This window comes from Gigantopelta aegis, chromosome 4 (assembly GCF_016097555.1).
Source record: "Gigantopelta aegis isolate Gae_Host chromosome 4, Gae_host_genome, whole genome shotgun sequence".
Lineage (NCBI taxonomy): Eukaryota > Metazoa > Mollusca > Gastropoda > Neomphalida > Peltospiridae > Gigantopelta > Gigantopelta aegis.
The window spans coordinates 1,162,244-1,183,931 of NC_054702.1; the positions used below are offsets into that span (position 1 = coordinate 1,162,244).

General features: G+C 37.7%; 1 protein-coding gene across 2 annotated transcripts in view; it reads right to left on the bottom strand.

The window, feature by feature from the left end:
* Positions 1–3,634: 3,634 nt before the first annotated feature.
* LOC121372445 (synaptotagmin-6-like) overlaps positions 3,635–21,688 on the bottom strand; it is a 64,935-nt gene continuing 46,881 nt past the window's right edge. For both annotated transcript variants that reach the window (XM_041498751.1, XM_041498750.1), the window contains exons 3-7: positions 13,225–13,390; positions 11,476–11,613; positions 10,488–10,801; positions 8,682–8,802; positions 3,635–8,345 (exon numbers count right to left, since the gene is read on the bottom strand). In XM_041498751.1, the coding sequence (XP_041354685.1) occupies positions 8,041–8,345; positions 8,682–8,802; positions 10,488–10,801; positions 11,476–11,613; positions 13,225–13,390 (1,044 nt within the window). In that variant the 3' untranslated portion in view covers positions 3,635–8,040. The remainder of the gene's footprint in view (positions 8,346–8,681; positions 8,803–10,487; positions 10,802–11,475; positions 11,614–13,224; positions 13,391–21,688) is intronic.

Sequence of the window (21,688 nt, forward strand, 5' to 3'; positions counted from 1 at the left end):
TCTTTGGTCAACTCGTTCCTGCGAAGCTTGAAAAGTTCCCATTTGGCTTTCTTGTACTTCCAAATTTATAGTTATCAGAGCCATTTTTCAGTTTAAAGTGCCTGTCTATTGGAAATTGTACGTAATGTATTTGAAAACAAAATAATCCTCAGATAATAATAATAATAATAATAATAATAATAATAATATCACAAGGTAAACTCGCTCCAAATGTTCATTAAATAAATGCTGTTATAATCGGTAGTCAACTTAAACCACAATTATTTCAAAGAGACGTACTAATTCTCTATATACTGATAAAATGAAAATAGTTCGAGTGGCATGTAATGAACAATCTTAAACTAAGCCAACAGCAACAGGCTGATATGAAATAAAAGGTGTCTGAAAAGTGGCACGCACCTATCGCGTTTAGGAAAGACAAGGACTGGGATGTGGAGGTGACAGTCAAACAGGATAAAACATAGGAGGAGGTGCCAAATTGCGAAGGCATTAAATGGATTTCGAAGGAGACAAAGGAAAAGAGCCGTGACAATGTGCTCCAGTGGTGTCGGGATTTAGTATTCTACATGCTAACTGTAAAATATATATATATGTAACTATTTCTGTGTTACAATGTGCTCCAGTGGTGTCGGGATTTAGTATTCTACATGCTAACTGTAAAATAAAAATCATTGAAGTCAGTATTAAACATAAATATATTTTATTACAATTTCACATCAATCAACACATATTTGTATGGATTTTTTAAATAACACAATATTATTATATCGACAGACATCGGGCAAAAACATACTGAGGTCTTTCCACAAATACATGTCAGTTATTCCGAGTGGTATTCAATATCAATTTACCTCTATCATATACGTAAATGCACTGAATATAGAATGAGACGCAGGCACGTCAGATAACGGTAAACAATACTCATTAACACAATTAAAGGGGCTGTCGATTTTTAGAGACATGTTAACGACTACAGTTACATATTACATTGTAATTACATATTCGTCTTTATAATATTTATTATTATCTCTATTATTAGAGGCATCTTAACATATAAATTACATAGTTTTGTTTAAAATAGCAGTTTGTGAATATTTCATGTTTATGATCATCCCAAAGAGCGTAATAGCTAAAATATCATTTAAGTGTATAAAGTGCAATCAAAACTTTCTGAGAATTGTTACCGCATAACACTGCTTGAAGTATTCTTCTAAATGATAACTCTAGCTCTACCAATCGATCAAAACCAGCTGACAATTGATCACGTAGTGAATATTCAAGCACGCCTGTCTTGGCTACATCCTCAGAGTTCCCCGAAAAGATCTGTCCAAGACAAGACAACTTGGTTCTACTGTTCTGGAGGAACGAGTCGTTAATCCAGACACGATTCCATCGATTCAAGGAATTGGTTTTCGTATCAAATGTGAGCGACACATCGTAATACATGATCAGGGCCGTATCTCTGCACAGTGCAGTGAAATGAGCATTCGGCAAAATTATAGTGGTTGATTCTATGAATCCCTATCTAGTGCCTCATCTATAGGAGGACAGCCACTCCCGGGGGGGGGGGGGATCCTGGTTTTACCAACACGGATGTTTAGATTTCAAATGCGATCTGTCTTCTGCAGATTTCAATTTGTTTCAAAGCAGTTTTGGTAGTGGCAGTTTTCCTACGGACAAAGTAGGGAGGATGCGTGGTCCTGGAAAGTGACAGTCCTAATAGTGAACCACCAGACAGTGACTCATGTCCTATTCACTCGCCTGTGTGGAGAGATACGATTGCTGAAATCCTAAGGTTTTTGTTAATAATGATTTTTACTGTTCATTGCTTACTTATTAGCACCATGTATTTTTTATTGTTATTAGTGGAATGTTACAATGTCAAGGCATTGTTACTTTAATGATATTGGTTTAGTTCTACAATATTATTACCACATTCGACGGCGTAGTGATAAAGAAAAACCAAAAGTACAATTTGCAACCAGGTGGAACGTAACACTTCGTGACGTCATCTATTAGCGCACCACAACATTACAGTAACGTCAACAAACGAGTTGAGTGATATAAATTAAAATCGATTATGGGTAATAAATAGGATATTAAACTCGCTATCATTCCGTATCATGTTTATGCATTTCGTGAACTAATTAGTTCACTCGGGACATAAACATATGAAATGGAAGCTAGTTTAATATTATACAAATACGCCTCTACCCATGATTGTACAGTACCAGGCCCATATCCATACTGTGCATGTTGGCTCTAATACAATGTTTCCCTTATGAAATTCGAAGGTATGAATATAATTCTCTAGATTTATATGAAATTATATTTCGTGGGTATAGAGAAGAATGACCTGTTATCCTTCCCCATGTGGTGAATTCTGGAACCGCCCTTAGAACACTGTTTCCACGGCATCATGACAACATAGTCTACACTACAATGACAAGTACCAGTCTGACAACACGATGACACGTGGTTATGATTATCAGGACTACAGAGAACCACGACACGAACAAAACCAATATAGCACTGGTATCAACACATCATTTCATATCACAAACACCACAGACATAGTCAACAAACGTGCAGTTCATATTAAAATATATTATACCAGAATCTGCCTTCAAAAATACATATGAAATCTGTTAGTTTAACTTTTTATTAGAAAAATATATAACATATCAATCTTTGTTTAACGAAAACAGTAATTTCATGTTTTATCTATTAATATCTTTATTTGAACAACAGTATAAGAGGTAGGCTAATTTTATTACATGTGTGGGACATGGCCGCAATTGAATATAGACCTCTTTAAGTTGCACTCATTGATCTGGCTGAATAAGTAACAAAGATGCAGATTCACAACGTCCACCCGCTCAACATATTACATCATCTGTCAATCTAACATACAGACCCACCCATCCTCTCAACATATTACATCATCTGTCAATCTAACATAGAGCCCCACCCACCCTCTCAACATATAACATCATCTGTCAATCTAATATACAGACCCACCCACCCGCTCAACATATTACATCATCTGTCAATCTAACATAGAGCCCCACCCACCCTCTCAACATATAACATCATCTGTCAATCTAACATACACACCCACCCCACCCTCTAAACATATTACATCATCTGTCAATCTAACATAGAAACCCACCCCACCCTCTCAACATATTACAGCTTCTGTCAATCTAACAGACACACCCACCCTCTCAACATATTACAGCGTCTGTCAATCTAACATACAGACCCACCCACCCTCTCAACATATTACAGCGTCTGTCAATCTAACATACAGACCCACCCATCCTCTCAACATTTTACATCATCTGTCAATCTAACATACAGACCCACCCACCCTCCCAACATATTACATCATCTGTCAATCTAACATACAGACACACCCACCCTCCCAACATATTACATCATCTGTCAATCTAACATACAGAGACACACACCCTCCCAACATATGACAGCGTTTGTCAATCTAACATACAGACACACCCACCCTCTCAACATTTTACATCATCTGTCAATCTAACATACAGACCCACCCACCCTCCCAACATATTACATCATCTGTCAATCTAACATATAGACACACCCACCCTCCCAACATATTACATCATCTGTCAATCTAACATACAGACCCACCCATCCTCTCAACATATTACATCATCTGTCAATCTAACATAGAGCCCCACCCACCCTCTCAACATATAACATCATCTGTCAATCTAATATACAGACCCACCCACCCGCTCAACATATTATATCATCTGTCAATCTAACATAGAGCCCCACCCACCCTCTCAACATATAACATCATCTGTCAATCTAACATACACACCCACCCCACCCTCTCAACATATTACATCATCTGTCAATCTAACATAGAAACCCACCCCACCCTCTCAACATATTACAGCGTCTGTCAATCTAACAGACACACCCACCCTCTCAACATATTACAGCGTCTGTCAATCTAACATACAGACCCACCCACCCTCTCAACATATTACAGCGTCTGTCAATCTAACATACAGACCCACCCACCCTCTCAACATTTTACATCATCTGTCAATCTAACATACAGACCCACCCACCCTCCCAACATATTACATCATCTGTCAATCTAACATACAGACACACCCACCCTCCCAACATATTACATCATCTGTCAATCTAACATACAGAGACACACACCCTCCCAACATATGACAGCGTTTGTCAATCTAACATACAGACACACCCACCCTCTCAACATTTTACATCATCTGTCAATCTAACATACAGACCCACCCACCCTCCCAACATATTACATCATCTGTCAATCTAACATACAGACACACCCACCCTCTAAACATTTCAAAGCGTCTGTCAATCTAACACACCGACCCACCCCACCCTCTCAACATATTACAGCGTTTGTCAATCTAACACACCGACCCAACTACAGTTTTAATAAATTCGGTTGTTTTGCTAAAACTTGGTATGGCCACCTACTTTGATGTACTGTACAAGTGTGTTGCCATTTTTACAGACATTCCTATGGGGAAAAACAGGTTAGATATTTTCGAAGCTATCTTAGAGCTACGATATCGTAAAACCATCGAAGGCTAAGACGTCGTCACTACATCACACGTCATAGTGACGTCATAGCCTACGATAGTTTTTCGAAATCGTTGCGGTAAGATAGCTTCGAAAACATGGGCCCTGGCAGTTACTGTAAGAAGTAAATGCTAAACAAAGAGTTGATGTCAGTTTAGTATAAATTCATGGGCACACGTTTTATCGAGTTTATGCCAGAATGAATTCACATTGTGTACATGTATGTTTGTTCTGTATGCAGTCGAAAGGATACAAATCGACTACATAATGATGTCAAAATACACAAAATATTGATCATAAACATCAAAATGATGGTCACAAGTGCATTGAATGAACACAAAACACGAAAGAGAGAGTGGGTTGGACGGAACGGCAGAGAAACAGACAGACTGAAGCAGGTAGACCTAGAAACAGAAATAGACAGTGTGAAACAGAGATATTACAGAAAGTGAATGGTTAGGGTTGGGGAGAGAGAGAGAGAGAGAGAGAGAGAGAGAGAGAGAGAGAGAGAGAGAGAGAGAGAGAGAGAGAGAGAGAGAGAGAGAGAGAGAGAGAGAGAGAGAGAGAGAGAGAGAGAGAGAGAGAGAGAGAGAGAGAGAGAGAGAGAGAGAGAGAGACAGACAGACAGACATACAGACAGGTAGTTCCGAATATGACTGATAATACATATATTAATAAATGTAATCTCATGTATTTTGCTCTGAATAGTATACAATAATGTTTATCAGTTGATACGTTAACAGATCTACACAGAAAATAATAACGTTTATCAGTGGATACGTTAACAGATCTACACAGAGGATAATAACGTTTATCAGTGGATACGTTAACAGATCTACACAGAGAATAATAACGTTTATCAGTGGACACGTTAACAGATCTACACAGAGGATAATAGAGTGTATCAGTGGACACGTTAACAGATATACACAGAGGATAATAGAGTTTATCAGTGGACACGTAAACAGATCTACACAGAGGATAATAGAGTTTATCAGTTGATACGTAAACAGATCTACACAGAAGATAATAACGTCTATCAGTTGATACGTAAACGGATCTACACAGAGGATAATAACGTCTATCAGTTAATACGTTAACAGATCTACACAGAGGATAATAACGTATATCAGTTGATACGTTAACAGATCTACACAGAAGATAGTAGAGTTTATCAGTTGATACGTTAACAGAACTACACAGAGGATAGTAAAGTTTATCAGTTGATACGTTAACAGATCTACACAGAGGATAATAATATTTATCAGTTGATACGTTAACAGATTTACACAGAGGATAATAGTTTATCAGTTGATACGTTAACAGATCTACACAGAGGATAATAGAGTTTATCAGTTGATACGTTAACAGATATACACAGAAGATAATAATGCTTGTTTGTTTCGGTATTTCCGTGTTAAAATTCTTCAAATATTCGTTTACTAACCTCGAGTGAGTGACGGTTAAGCCCAAAGACAGCACACACTTTCTAATTTACTAGTATGTCACACTGGGTGTGGGTGCACATTTGTTACTCCTGCTGGTAAATATCAGGCACTTGAAAGGAAGAGTTGTGTTATATATTCGGTTCTGTTTACTATAATAACTGTCTATTGCTTGTAGCATGGTGTTACTGTAGTGTCTAGTGCAATGATTGTGAAGGTGTGGGTTTTTTGGGGGGTTTTTTTGTGGGGGTTTTTTTTGGGGGGGGGGTTCAGTTTTATTACAACAGAGGAATTTAAAACACAATGATGGTCTTAATATGTACCTCTTCTGTTTGGAATAAAAACACATTTCTGATCGCCACAAAAACTAAGTCAACCAGAAACATATATGCTTACAAAGTTTACAAAGTAACAAATAATGTAATCGTGAACAATCGCTATTTTTCACCATTTATAACACATTTCAAGGCAATAACAAATATGTAGTCTTTGTGTTTGTTAAATACACGAACAAATGTTTAAATATTTTTAAAGACATTTCGAACATGAAAAAAACCTGAAAGTAATTTTTGTGTTACTGATGAAAGAAATGGTGTAAATATTGTTTGTTCATTTTGTATTGTTCGCTTACCGTATTTCTTGATATGCTATAATACGTTTAGTAATACTTTTTTTGCAAGAATGATTTGGCATTAAAATACATTGGATATACCCAAGCAGACGGGTAACAACCATGCAAACAGATCGTGGAAACATTAAAGGTAGCTACAAGGCCACAGAAAATAAATATATAAATGTTTGTTTCAGTTCGAGATGAAAACCGCTTATTTAACATGTTTTTCTACGTATCGTGATGCGCTGGTTGCAGTTTCAAAACCGTCAACAAAAACTTGTTTGAAACGTTTGTCTGCCAATCACACTATTGTCGAGTAATGTTCAGAAGAACGTTTGACGAATGATTTGTCCGCAGTTTTCGCAACATTCGTAACTCGGTGAACCTAGACGCAGGTTGTATCCAGCGATCAATGTCAGTAACGTTGGTCCACACTTTTCGACTGACGGCGTAGAAACGCTTTCTTCAGTAGCTTCCCAGTGCGAAGATCGACTAGAGAAATCCAACATCTAGTTGGAATCATTCGGTTCCATCTGTAACATATGCATCACAAAGTTAGCGTCTTTCTGCCAGCTGACCAAACGTTCTGCCTCAACGTCTGACGTCACCAAGTATCGACTTAGACGTAATTCAGAACCAAATGTCCATGCCCATTTTGCTGAACGTAACGTGATGTATTGACTCCCAACAAACACGATGTATATGGTCATCCAGTGACAACAACAACAAGACATCTCGTAATTCTAATCACACATAAAACTAGTATCATCTGACAGCCAGCTAGAATTATTGTCAGCAATCCGATGTTTCCAAATCTTAGAAATAAGCTATTAAGCTTTGGTTTTGAGAAAATAGAGCAGATTGTTGTCTGAATGTGATCGAAAACATAGGTTCCCCAAAACCAGGTAATATCTGCCATCCAGTTAAAACCAGTGTCTTACCTACACCGAGTCAAATAGGGTCAGCTAAAATTAGTTCTCTTGTCCAATTAAAATGTGTGTCTCAATCATGTGACATGTCCAGGTCTTCATTGACCTAACTTGACAAACGTTTCAAGTTTCAGTGCCAGATAATACAGCACATTGTTAGTAAACTACGTTCCGCGAAAACGTTTTCTGACTCGAACATTTAACATATTCATCTGACAGCAAATTAAAGTCTCCACATGCTCCCATTATCTACTTCCATCGAGCATAAAAAAATCTTCCTCAAAGCCACATCTGCTCGCCACCTTGTCACAAAGACGTCACTGTTTCGACTGTTCAACATCACAATTCCGAAAGAAATGTCCACGGTTTATGTCCAGACTTTTGACGTCTTGTAATGTCACAGTTAATGTCACAAATCGTGAAGTCGTTAACGTCGCAGATGATGCCACAACGCGATCGACTTTCTCTGATTCTGAATCATGTCATTCCAGTGACTCTTCTCAATTCCCGCGCGATTCGGACCAATCAGACAGCGTCCTATGATTTCGCCGTGACCAATCAAATCGTGATCCATCACACTGACCTCGATTTCAACTTTGGGGAATAACTCCGCGGGCACGTTGAATGCGAGAGCCTCGTTCCAGACAGGAGTGACGGACCCTCGGCGGACAGAAGTCTTCTTGCGTTTCACCTTCTTGCCTTCAATTAGCAACGAGACTCGCACGTAGGGATCTGGAATGTAGGAAGGTATATTACAGATGTATCATAGATGTGGTGCAGAATAAGGAAGGAAGAAACAGTAATTAGAGGGTAAATCCGCTGCAGCAATACAATGGGTTACTCTTTTCGATTAGCATCTTAGTCCCAGGATAATATATACTACAGCCTTTGTTACATCATTTGTGGAGTACTGGCTGCAACGAATGGGCCAACCCATATGGATCGATCCCCGAGAGAGAGAGAGAGAGAGAGAGAGAGAGAGAGAGAGAGAGAGAGAGAGAGAGAGAGAGAGAGAGATACTGAAGAAAAGCTAGTCCATGGTACATATGTGAGTAAAGCGTCACCTACCAGCCGACGTCGTCGTTGTGGACACTTTCAAGTCCTTCGCCTTCATCACGACCACTGTGAGGCGCTCTGCGGTGGGGAGATAACTCAGGGAGATTAGCAGCTCGCCCAGGACTCCGACAGGCTGAAAGATTAATTCAAAACACTGGACACAGCCGTAATAATAAACCTACAATAACCAAGTGCACAGTAAAAACGGAATTAGGTGAAAGTTATACAAGGTCTTCAGGAGCTACAAAAGTTAAAAGACTTTGAAACTGAAAACGGCGGAAAACCTTTCGTATTTTACCCTCCGACTCCCCACCCCAACAACTCAACTTCCGTTTGCAACAGACGAGCCTAATAGAGCATGCGTTGAAGTATAAAATGTAAAGCAGTAGTAAAACCTTAGACCCAAACCGCATTGAAGTTAATAAATCAGAACAGATTCTCAGTTTGACGACAATTACAAGACCTTCCAGTATTGACTTTATTCTATCAAAGTCATTAGTACCCATTAGTACGGCATTAATTAAAACCTGTTTCTCGCAAAATGTACGTCGCTATAATTAACGTAAAGATGAAGAAGGTGTGGATGTGAAACAAAACTGCGTGAACCAGAGACGTAGAATTACAAAACAGCGATGTGAGTCGGCATGTTTAAGTGTATGCATTGTATACATTTTTATAACGTCATAGTTCGATTTATTTCGTCAACAAAACAATACCAAACAACCGTAATATAAGTTAATGAGAGATACTTAGTTCCGCTGCAAATTGTATGTAATTGTGTTGCGAAGGTTTGCATCACATCAATTTGATGTTGTCATTACATATACGATTATTGCAATTTGTATCGTCATATTTCAACTCGCGTTAATTAGCTAGCCTAAATTATTTTCCAAAATCAAGTTCAAGTTCTTTATTGTGCTAAGTTTTTACAACTTATCAGCGTAATACAATGTACACAAAATAATAAATATATACCGGATATGTACAGGATTATGGTGGAGAGCGACACGACTCATTGGGTAGGTGTAAAACCACTACACCATCTTCTCTCTCACTAACCACTAACGACTAACAACTAACCCACTGTCCTGGACAGACAGCCCAGACAGCTGAGGTGTGTGCCCAGGACAGCGTGCTTGAGCGTGATTGAACCTTAATTAAATATAAGCACGAAAATAATGAAATGGGAACAAAATGTCATTAGTAATACTGCAAATAGCAAACAGCAAACAGCAAACAGCAACTGCAAACAGCAAACAGCAAACAGCAAATAGCAATAATGCAAGGGTCATTGGCAACATAAATGACCAACAAAAAATACATAATACACATGTATGTATATTACATCAATTATCAATACAACTGCGTAACAACAGTACTGTAGTAAACTTTACACTTTAGGTTGTTTGATGCCACTACTGGAGCATAGTCCTTTATAAATCACTGGCTATTTTGGATGTCAAACATTTGATTATTGTAAATCTCCAGAGAAAACCCGCTTCATTATGTTCCATCATTAGCAAGGGATGTTTCATACACACATATGCAGAGACACATCACATACCACAGCGTTTGATATAGCAGTTGTGTGGCGCTGAGTGGGACAGGGAAATAAGCAATGCATCAGCCAACATATAACAACAACCAGTAGCATAGTAGCACTAACACACATACCAACTGACAAACGTCCAGAAGCTATAACACAAATACAAGTTATAAAAACAACAATAGCAAACTTTATACAACTATGTTGTCAAAGGCACGACAGCATTAAACAAGAGGTTGATAGCGATAGATTAGCGTCACGTATATATCTACCTGTTGATGTTTCTGTATATCACACCACATTTCCACACTGTTGCTGATTTCAATTTTACCGAGGTCAATCTCCACCTGACCTATCAGATTGTGGCGGGAAAACTTGTCATAGTCATATAAATGGAACGTTAGCAGCTTATCCTTGACGTCATCGAAGGCCACAGGGAACTTGAAATACTCGTTATAGTAGGGGTTAGAAGTCCGTCTCTTCACCGACGACTGCCGAATACGCTCGTCCACGGCAGGCACCATGGAAATCCGGATATACGGGTCGTTGAAGCCGCCTAACAACTCCGATGGTGGAAGGTCTTGCGCTGAAAGAGAACAGAACTGGTATTATTTGATTTCGATAATCGGGTCGGGAAGGTGTGTTGTACACACTATTGTACTTGGGACTCTGTCACAAGTTCAAATAAAATTACACTAATTCATTAGACAGATGAAGCAACACTTTATAATAACAGGCATTGCAGTGTTTAAATCAGTATTCAAATTTAGGTCACTTGCGAAATAAACCATGTCAGATACTTTTTAATACAGTGGTATTTCTATAATTATACAGTTAAAGTTTGTTTTGTTTAACGACACCACTAGAGCACATTAATAATCGTCGGCAAATGGATGTCAAAACATTTGGTAATTCTGACATAGTCATCAGAAGAAACCTGCTACATTTTCTGAACGCAACAAGGGATCTTTTATATGCACTTTTCCACAGACAAAAAATACATACCACGGCCTTTGACCAGTTAATTACACAGACATGTGTCTGTCATAAACAGGTGGTCGTTATACAATGTACCTTATATCGCAGGTTGCACGAGACATTTGTTAACACCAACACCGTCTTGATAAAATAAACCACAGCCAGACACTAAAATGTTTTGGCACTTACATTGTGCGTCTTATCAATATTGCAGAATGCAGGAACACTAAATCAAATAAAACATCTAGACGACGCTCGCGGTGGTGTTAAAACCTTTCTCACCTTCTATGAGGTGAACGACCACGTCGGACGTGCGGAAGTCGTACTTGAGTCTCGTGTGCAGTCGACCGTGACCCGTGTCCAGTGACGCCTGCTGCAGCACGATATCCTTCCGCGGGTATAGGTCCGGCCGGATAGCCCCTGGAATGACAGACATGGATTTTCACTGAAAACATATTTTATTGTATATAATGTATATACATGGTTTATTGTATATAACGTATGTACATGGTTTACTGTATATAACGTATGTACATGGTTATTGTATATAACGTATGTACATGGTTTATTGTACATGGTTTATTGTATATAACGTATATACATGGTTTATTGTATATAACGTATGTACATGGTTTATTGTATATAACGTATGTACATGGTTTATTGTATATAACGTATATACATGGTTTATTGTATATAACGTATGTACATGGTTTATTGTATATAACGTATGTACATGCTTTATTGTATATAACGTATATACATGGTTTATTGTATATAATGTATATACATATTTTATTGTATATAATGTATATACATGGTTTATTGTATATAATGTATGTACATGGATTATTGTATATAACGTATTTTACTGTATATGGTTTATTGTATATAACGTATGTACATGGTTTATTGTATATAACGTATGTACATGGTTTATTGTATATAACGTATACACATGGTTTATTGTATATAATGTATATACATATTTTATTGTATATAATGTATATAGAATAGCAATTTAGATCCCCTCCTAATTACAAACATATTAAATTTTACAATAACGGAATGGATTGTACGTGCATATTCAAGTACAAGTATAGGAAATGATTATATGAAGTGTTTTTACGGATAAACATGCATGTATCCGATGGTTATGTTCCGCGAACAAAATATCCCGACTACAAAATAATTTTATTGCGGCCGAAATACTGAGTGCCCAATATTTGTTCAAATAAAAAATAACGGTTAGAAAAAGGGCCAAGGTTAGGGATAGCGTTATGCTTAGACTGATAATAACTATCATTGGCAGATCGGGGGGAGGGGGGTCATAATTATATACAACACTAAATTGCCTTCCGAAGCCCTATATAGATCTGACTTCTCTTGACAGTTGGGCTCATTTGCCTTTAGCAAAGTCAAACTTACTTTTTTATAATTCTGTGAACCCCTGCTACAGAATCGTGGACCCGCCCATGATTATTATGCAGTATCGTATATGCATAAATATAAAGAGCATGCAGGAAGGTAGGTAGTCATGTATGTACGTACGAATGTTTGTATCCATGTACACACGTCTTCAGTATCGTATATCCATAAATATAAAGAGCATGCAGGAAGGTAGGTAGTCATGTATGTACGTACGAATGTTTGTATCCATGTACACACGTCTTCAGTATCGTATATCCATAAACATAAAGAGCATGCAGGAAGGTAGGTAGTCATGTATGTACGTTCGAATGCTTGTATCCATGTACACACGTCTTCAGTATCGTATATCCATAAATATAAAAAGCATGCAGGAACGTAGGTAGTCATGTATGTACGTACGAATGTTTGTATCCATGTACACACGTCTTCAGTAACTTTGGGATTATCTGTGTGGTCCTTAAACGATGTCATATAATATAACCATAGATAAAATGTGTTGCGTGCATCGTTAAATAAACCGTTCCCTCCTTCCTTTAATAACTTTAGCGTCCTGTAGTATGACGTTGCCCCATTACCGTAACACGAATCCCCGGAACTTACCGAAGTTGGCCTCGAACACCAGACTGTCAACGCTCGCCTCACTGCGCGCACTGATACTACTAGTGTCATCCGTAATCAGGTCACTGCGCATGCTCCCGTGTGATGTAGTCGACATGGATGACGATCTCGGCTGGACTGTCCTACTTTCTTTTGATATAGACACCTCCTGCATAATACAGTAACACTAGATATAAACACCTCCTGCATAATACAATAACACTAGATATAAACACCTCCTGCATAATACAATAACACTAGATATAAACACCTCCTATATAATACGATACAATACAATACAATAAAACTAGATATAAACACCTCCTACATAATACAATAAAACTAGATATAGACACCTCCTACATAATACAATAAAACTAGATATAGACACCTCCTACATAATACAATAAAACTAGATATAGACACCTCCTACATAATACAATAAAACTAGATATAGACACCTCCTACATAATACAATAACACTAGATATAAACACCTCCTATATAATACGATACAATACAATACAATAAAACTAGATATAGACACCTCCTATATAATACAGTAAAACTAGATATAGACACCTACATAATACAATAAAACTAGATATAGACACCTCCTACATAATACAATAAAACTAGATATAGACACCTCCTACATAATACAATAAAACTAGATATAGACACTTCCTATATAATACGATACAATACAATACAATAAAACTAGATATAGACACCTCCTACATAATACAATAAAACTACATATAGACACCTCCTGCATAATACAATAAAACTAGATATAGACACCTCCTACATAATACAATAACACTAGATATAAACACCTCCTATATAATACGATACAATACAATACAATAAAACTAGATATAGACACCTCCTACATAATACAGTAAAACTAGATATAGACACCTCCTACATAATACAATAAAACTAGATATAGACACCTCCTACATAATACAATAAAACTAGATATAGACACCTCCTATATAATACGATACAATACAATACAATAACACTAGATATAAACACCTCCTATATAATACGATACAATACAATACAATAAAACTAGATATAGACACCTCCTACATAATACAATAACACTAGATATAGACACCTTCTACATAATACAGTAAAACTAGATATAGACACCTCCTACATAATACAGTAAAACTAGATATAGACACCTCCTACATAACACAGTAAAACTAGATATAGACACCTCCTACATAATACAATAAAACTAGATATAGACACCTCCTACATAATACAATAAAACTAGATATAGACACCTCCTGCATAATACAATAAAACTAGATATAGACGCCTCCTACATAATACAATAAAACTAGATATAGACGCCTCCTACATAATACAATAAAACTATATATAGACACCTCCTGCATAATACAATAAAACTAGATATAGACACCTCCTACATAATACAATAAAACTAGATATAGACACCTCCTATATAATACGATACAATACAATACAATAACACTAGATATAGACACCTCCTACATAATACAATAACACTAGATATAAACACCTCCTATATAATACGATACAATAAAATACAATAAAACTCGATATAGACACCTCCTACATAATACAATAAAACTAGATATAGACACCTCCTATATAATACGATACAATACAATACAATAACACTAGATATAGACACCTCCTACATAATACAATAACACTAGATATAAACACCTATATAATACGATACAATACAATACAATACAACTAGATATAGACACCTCCTACATAATACAATAAAACTAGATATAAACACCTCCTATATAATACGATACAATACAATACAATAAAACTAGATATAGACACCTCCTACATAATACAGTAAAACTAGATATAGACACCTCCTACATAACACAGTAAAACTAGATATAGACACCTCCTACATAATACAATAAAACTAGATATAGACACCTCCTACATAATACAATAAAACTAGATATAGACACCTCCTGCATAATACAATAAAACTAGATATAGACACCTCCTACATAATACAATAAAACTAGATATAGACGCCTCCTACATAATACAATAAAACTAGATATAGACACCTCCTGCATAATACAATAAAACTAGATATAGACACCTCCTACATAATACAATAAAACTAGATATAGACACCTCCTATATAATACGATACAATACAATACAATAACACTAGATATAGACAACTCCTACATAATACAATAACACTAGATATAAACACCTCCTATATAATACGATACAATACAATACAATAAAACTAGATATAGACACCTCCTACATAATACAATAAAACTAGATATAGACACCTCCTATATAATACGATACAATACAATACTATAACACTAGATATAGACACCTCCTACATAATACAATAACACTAGATATAAACACCTATATAATACGATACAATACAATACAATAAAACTAGATATAGACACCTCCTACATAATACAATAAAACTAGATATAGACACCTCCTATATAATACGATACAATACAATACTATAACACTAGATATAGACACCTCCTACATAATACAATAACACTAGATATAAACACCTATATAATACGATACAATACAATACAATAAAACTAGATATAGACACCTCCTGCATTATACAATAAAACTTGATATAAACACCTCCTCCATAATACAATAAAACTAGATATAGACACCTCCTACATAATACAATAAAACTAGATATAGACACCTCCTGCATAATACAATAAAACTAGATATAGACGCCTCCTACATAATACAATAAAACGAGATATAGACACCTCCTGCATAATACAATAAAACTAGATATAGACACCTCCTGCATAATAAAATAAAACTAGATATAGACACCTCCTATACAATACCATAAGACTAGATATAGACACATAATATACAATACAATAACACTAGATATAGACGCCTCCTACATAATACAATAAAACTAGATATAGACACTTCCTATATAATACGATACAATACAATACAATAACACTAGATATAGACACCTCCTACATAATACAATAACACTAGATATAAACACCTCCTATATAATACGATACAATACAATACAATAAAACTAGATATAGACACCTCCTACATAATACAGTAAAACTAGATATAGACACCTCCTGCATAATACAATAAAACTAGATATAGACACCTCCTATACAATACCATAAGACTAGATATAGACACATAATATACAATACAATAACACTAGATATAGACACCTCATATACAATACAGTAACACTAGATATAGACACCTCATATACAATAAAATAAAATAGATATAGACATCTCCTATACAATACAACATAACTAGATGTAGACACCTCCTATACAATACAATAACACTAGATATAGACACCTCCTATACAATACAATAACACTAGATATAGACACCTCCTATACAATACAATAACACTAGATATAGACACATCCTATACAATACCATAAGACTAGATATAGACACATCATATACAATACAATAACACTAGATATAGACACCTCATATACAATACAGTAACACTAGATATAGACACCTCATATACAATAAAATAAAATAGATATAGACATCTCCTATACAATACAACATAACTAGATGTAGACACCTCCTATACAATACAATAACACTAGATATAGACACCTCCTATACAATACAATAACACTAGATATAGACACCTCCTATACAATACAATAACACTAGATATAGATACCTCCTATACAATAAAATAACACTAGATATAGACACCTCCTATACAATACAACAAAACTAGATGTAGACACCTCCTATACAATACAATAAAACGCGGAGATAGCATTTCTTACCATACAATAAAACCCAGATATAGTCACATATTATACAATAAAATAGAATACAATATAACAAAAAGTTGATGTAGCGCCGACCATACAATTGTATAACACTTGACACACATTACATCTTGTATAACCAAACTTAGATCTAGGCACCGCCTATACAATACAATAACCCTATACAACAGAATATAATTTGGATATAGACTCTTAAACGTGTGAATAAAAGTGGATAAAAATATCCTATACAACAGAATAAACCTAGTATTTGAGCAAAGTATATACACTAGAACAAAACTTGGATAAAGACGTTTCCTATACAATAGAACATAACTTGGATACACATATTTCCTCTATAATATAGTAGAACTTTAATACAGGTGTTTACCGTATAACATACTAAACTGGAAACATACGGTACATTTCCTATACAATGGAACAAAACCCTTTTTTCTTTTTCTTTCTTTGGTAATTTTTCATACATGTTCATACAGTTTAAACAAATACAAAAGGCAAAGGTTTTAGTATCATTTTGAGAAAAAAAGGACTATATCGATACATACTCATATCTGTCCATCAGGTTATACAATCTAACACAGGCACGTGTATATATTGACATACATATTAAGGTATGTATAAACCTAGCCAATGTACATATAAACAGTCAGGTTAATCGACATTTAATTTGAAAGGAATGTGTTTAGCGACACCTCAGCACATTGTAAACTACGACTATTTGGTTATTTCTACTGTAACAGTTAGTCGAGAGAAGAAACCCGCTCCCACCACATGGGCTACTCCTGATAAGACTACGGGTGAAAATTACCATAATTGTTGACAACCAATAGCCGATGGTCAATAAATAAAAGTGTTCTAGTAGTGTCGTTAAACAAAACTAACTTTAACCTTGATCGGTAAGAGTACATGTATACCCGTGCAGCGAGTTTTCTCTCTATCTGTATACCAATAAGATATTAAAACTTCTGCGAGTTCCGACATGTCGGTACTTAAACATTACTGTTCCTCCCGCTTGTTTCTCGTTGGCATTTCGTGTTGGACAATTACCACGTTCCCGCAGCCACTATATGTGCGGATTAGGGGAAATCGAGGCAGACAATTGGACTAAAATAACCGTACTGCGATTTGATTGCGGTATTATCGCGGTAATTAAATCAAGTAGGGGGATGTTGGTTAATCAATGCACAAAGAGGTAGAAGCGGGGAAACTGGGCTGTCGGGGTCAGCTGGTATTAAATCATGGCAGTTATCTCATCAATATTTATGTTCAGCTTCAGAATCTGCCTTATGCTAGGGTGCACTACCAACTGACATGACAAAGTAGGCCAACTTTCTGCTGTCACGACATCTACGACTGTCAAGTCGCTAGTTTGAGCGCTCTTACAACTCGATGCGCTATCATGTCTATCGGAAAATAAATATATAAAAGATTCCTTAATACTAATGTAAAACTGTAGGGAGTTTCCTCATTCAATAGCAGATGATTAATGAATTAATATGCTCTGGTGGTGTCGTTACATAAAAAGAAAATTTAATCGTTATATTCACCTATTTGACCAATTACTCGAGTACAAGTGTGATGAGTCAAACCTGGAACAGAGCTACTCGTCACGTACTCTCGTGATCATCGAGTCAAACCTAACGCAGAGCTATTCGTTAAGTACTCTCGTGATCATCGAGTCAAACCTAACGCAGACCTACTCGTCAAGTACTCTCGTGATCATCGAGTCAAACCTATCGCAGAGCTACTCGTCACGTACTCTCGTGATCATCGAGTCAAACCTAACACAGAGCTACTCCCCACGTACTCTAGTGATCATCGAGTCAAACCTATCGCAGACCTACTCGTCACGTACTCTCGTGATCATCGAGTCAAACATATCGCAGACCTACTCGTCACGTACTCTCGTGATCATCGAGTCAAACCTATCGCAGAGCTACTCCCCACGTACTCTCGTGATGATCGAGTCAAACCTGACGCAGAGCTACTCGTCTCGTCACGTACTCTCGTAATGATCGAGTCAAACCTGACGCAAAGTTACTCGTCACGTACTCTCGTGATCATCGAGTCAAACCTGACGCAGAGCTACTCGTCACGTACTCTCGTGATCATCGAGTCAAGCCTGACGCAGAGCTACTCGTAAAGTACTCTCGTGATCATCGATTCAAACCTAACGCAGGATTACTGATCACGTACTCTCGTGATCATCGAGTCAAACCTGACGCAGAGCTACTCGTCACGTATTCTCGTGATCATCGAGTCAAACCTAACGCAGAGCTACTCGTCACGTACTCTCGTGATCATCGAGTCAAACCTGACGCAGACATACTCGACACGTACTCTCGTGATCTTCGAGTCAAACCTGACGCAGAGCTACTCGTCACGTAATCATCGAGTCAAACCTAACGCAGAGCTACTCGTCACGTACTCTCGTGATAATCGAGTCAAATCTAACGCAGATCTACTTATCACGTGAGCATCGAGTCAAACCTGACGCAGAGCTACTCGTCACGTACTCTCGTGATCATCGAGTCAAACCTGACGCAGAGCTACTCGTCACGTACTCTCGTGATCATCGAGTCAAACCTGACGCAGAGCTACTCGTCACGTACTCTCGTGATCATCGAGTCAAACCTGACGCAGAGCTACTCGTCACGTACTCTCTTGATCATCGAGTCAAACCTGACGCAGAGCTACTCGTCACGTACTCTCGTGATCATCGAGTCAAACCTGACGCAGAGCTACTTGTCACGTACTCTCGTGATCATCGAGTCAAACCTGACGCAGAGCTACTCGTCACGTACTCTCGTGATCATCGAGTCAAACCTGACGCAGAGCTACTCGTCACGTACTCTCTTGATCATCGAGTCAAACCTGACGCAGAGCTACTCGTCACGTGCTCTCGTGATCATCGAATCAAACCTGACGCAGAGCTACTCGTCACGTACTCTCGTGATCATCGAGTCAAACCTGACGCAGAGCTACTCGTCACGTACTCTCGTGATCATCGAGTCAAATCTGACGCAGAGCTACTCGTCACGTACCCTCGTGATCATCGAGTCAAACCTGACGCAGAGCTACTCGTCACGTACTCTCGTGATCATCGAGTCAAACCTGACGCACAGCTACTCGTCACGTACTCTCGTGATGATCGAGTCAAACCTGACGCAGAGCTACTCGTAACGTACTCTCGTGATGATCGAGTCAAACCTGACGCAGAGCTACTCGTCACGTACTCTCGTGATGATCGAGTCAAACCTGACGCAGAGCTACTCGTCACGTACTCTCGTGATCATCGGGTCAAACCTGACGCAGAGCTACCCGTCACGTACTCTCGTGATCATCGGGTCAAACCTGACGCAGAGCTACTCGTAACGTACTCTCGTGATCATCGAGTCAAACCTGACGCAGAGCTACTCGTCACGTACTCTCGTAATCATCGAGGCAAACCTGACATAGAGCTACTCGCCACGTGATGATCGAGTCAAACCTAACGCAGAGCTACTCGTCATGTACTTTCGTGATGATCGAGTCAAATCTAACGCAGAGCTACTCGTCACGTACTCTCGTGATGATCGAGTCAAACCTAACACAGAGCTACTGGTCACGTGATCATCGGGTCAATCCTAACGCAGAGCTACTCGTCACGTACTCTCGTGATCATCGAGTCAAACCTGACGCAGAGCTACTCGTCACGTACTCTCGTAATCATCGAGTCAAACCTGACATAGAGCTACTCGTCACGTACTCTCGTGATCATCGAGTCAAACCTGACGCAGAGCTACTCGTCACGTCATCATCGAGTCACCGAGTGCGCTGTTCTACTCGTTTACTCGGATTGTTGTTTGGCAGAAAGTAAATTACACATAGCATAATGTATTTGTAACCAATCGATTATTCAATATTGATGCATTTTTAACATTGTTAATCGATTTGTAATATACAGCCAGTCCCGTAGGAAGTTTTATCTTTATTTATTTAAAGGAGGACAAAAAACATAGGCCAACTTACCCCACCATACACAACTCCACCCCACCCCACTCCACCTCGCCCTACCCCACCCCACCCCACCACACCACACCACACACCACTCCCGCTTCCTGTCAATGACTTATCACAGACTCCCACTCCACGTTCAACACAGTCCTATACCCCTTGATGGACAGACTCATTGGAGGTTTGCATGTTCCGGCCACTTCCGTGACGATCCGGTATAAAAAGGGCGTGGAATATGTTGCCCTGTCCGTAGACAAGTGCATATAAAATAAAATTTCCCACAGAAAAGGGCAGTCTAGGCATGATGCTTTATGAAACAATGAAAAATAATTTCAGTAAACAAACAGTTAAAAGTTTGTTTAGTTTAACGACACCACTAGAGCACATTGATGTATTAATCATCGGCTGTTGGATGTCAAACATTGGGTAATTCCGACATTTAGTCTTAGAAATGAAACTAGCTACATTAGTACCAAGGGATTTTTTATGTGCACCATCTCAGAGACAAAACAGCACATACCAAAGCATTTTATATACCAGTCGTGGTGAACTGGCTGGGGCGAGAAATAGCTAAAACAAAGCCGCGCAATG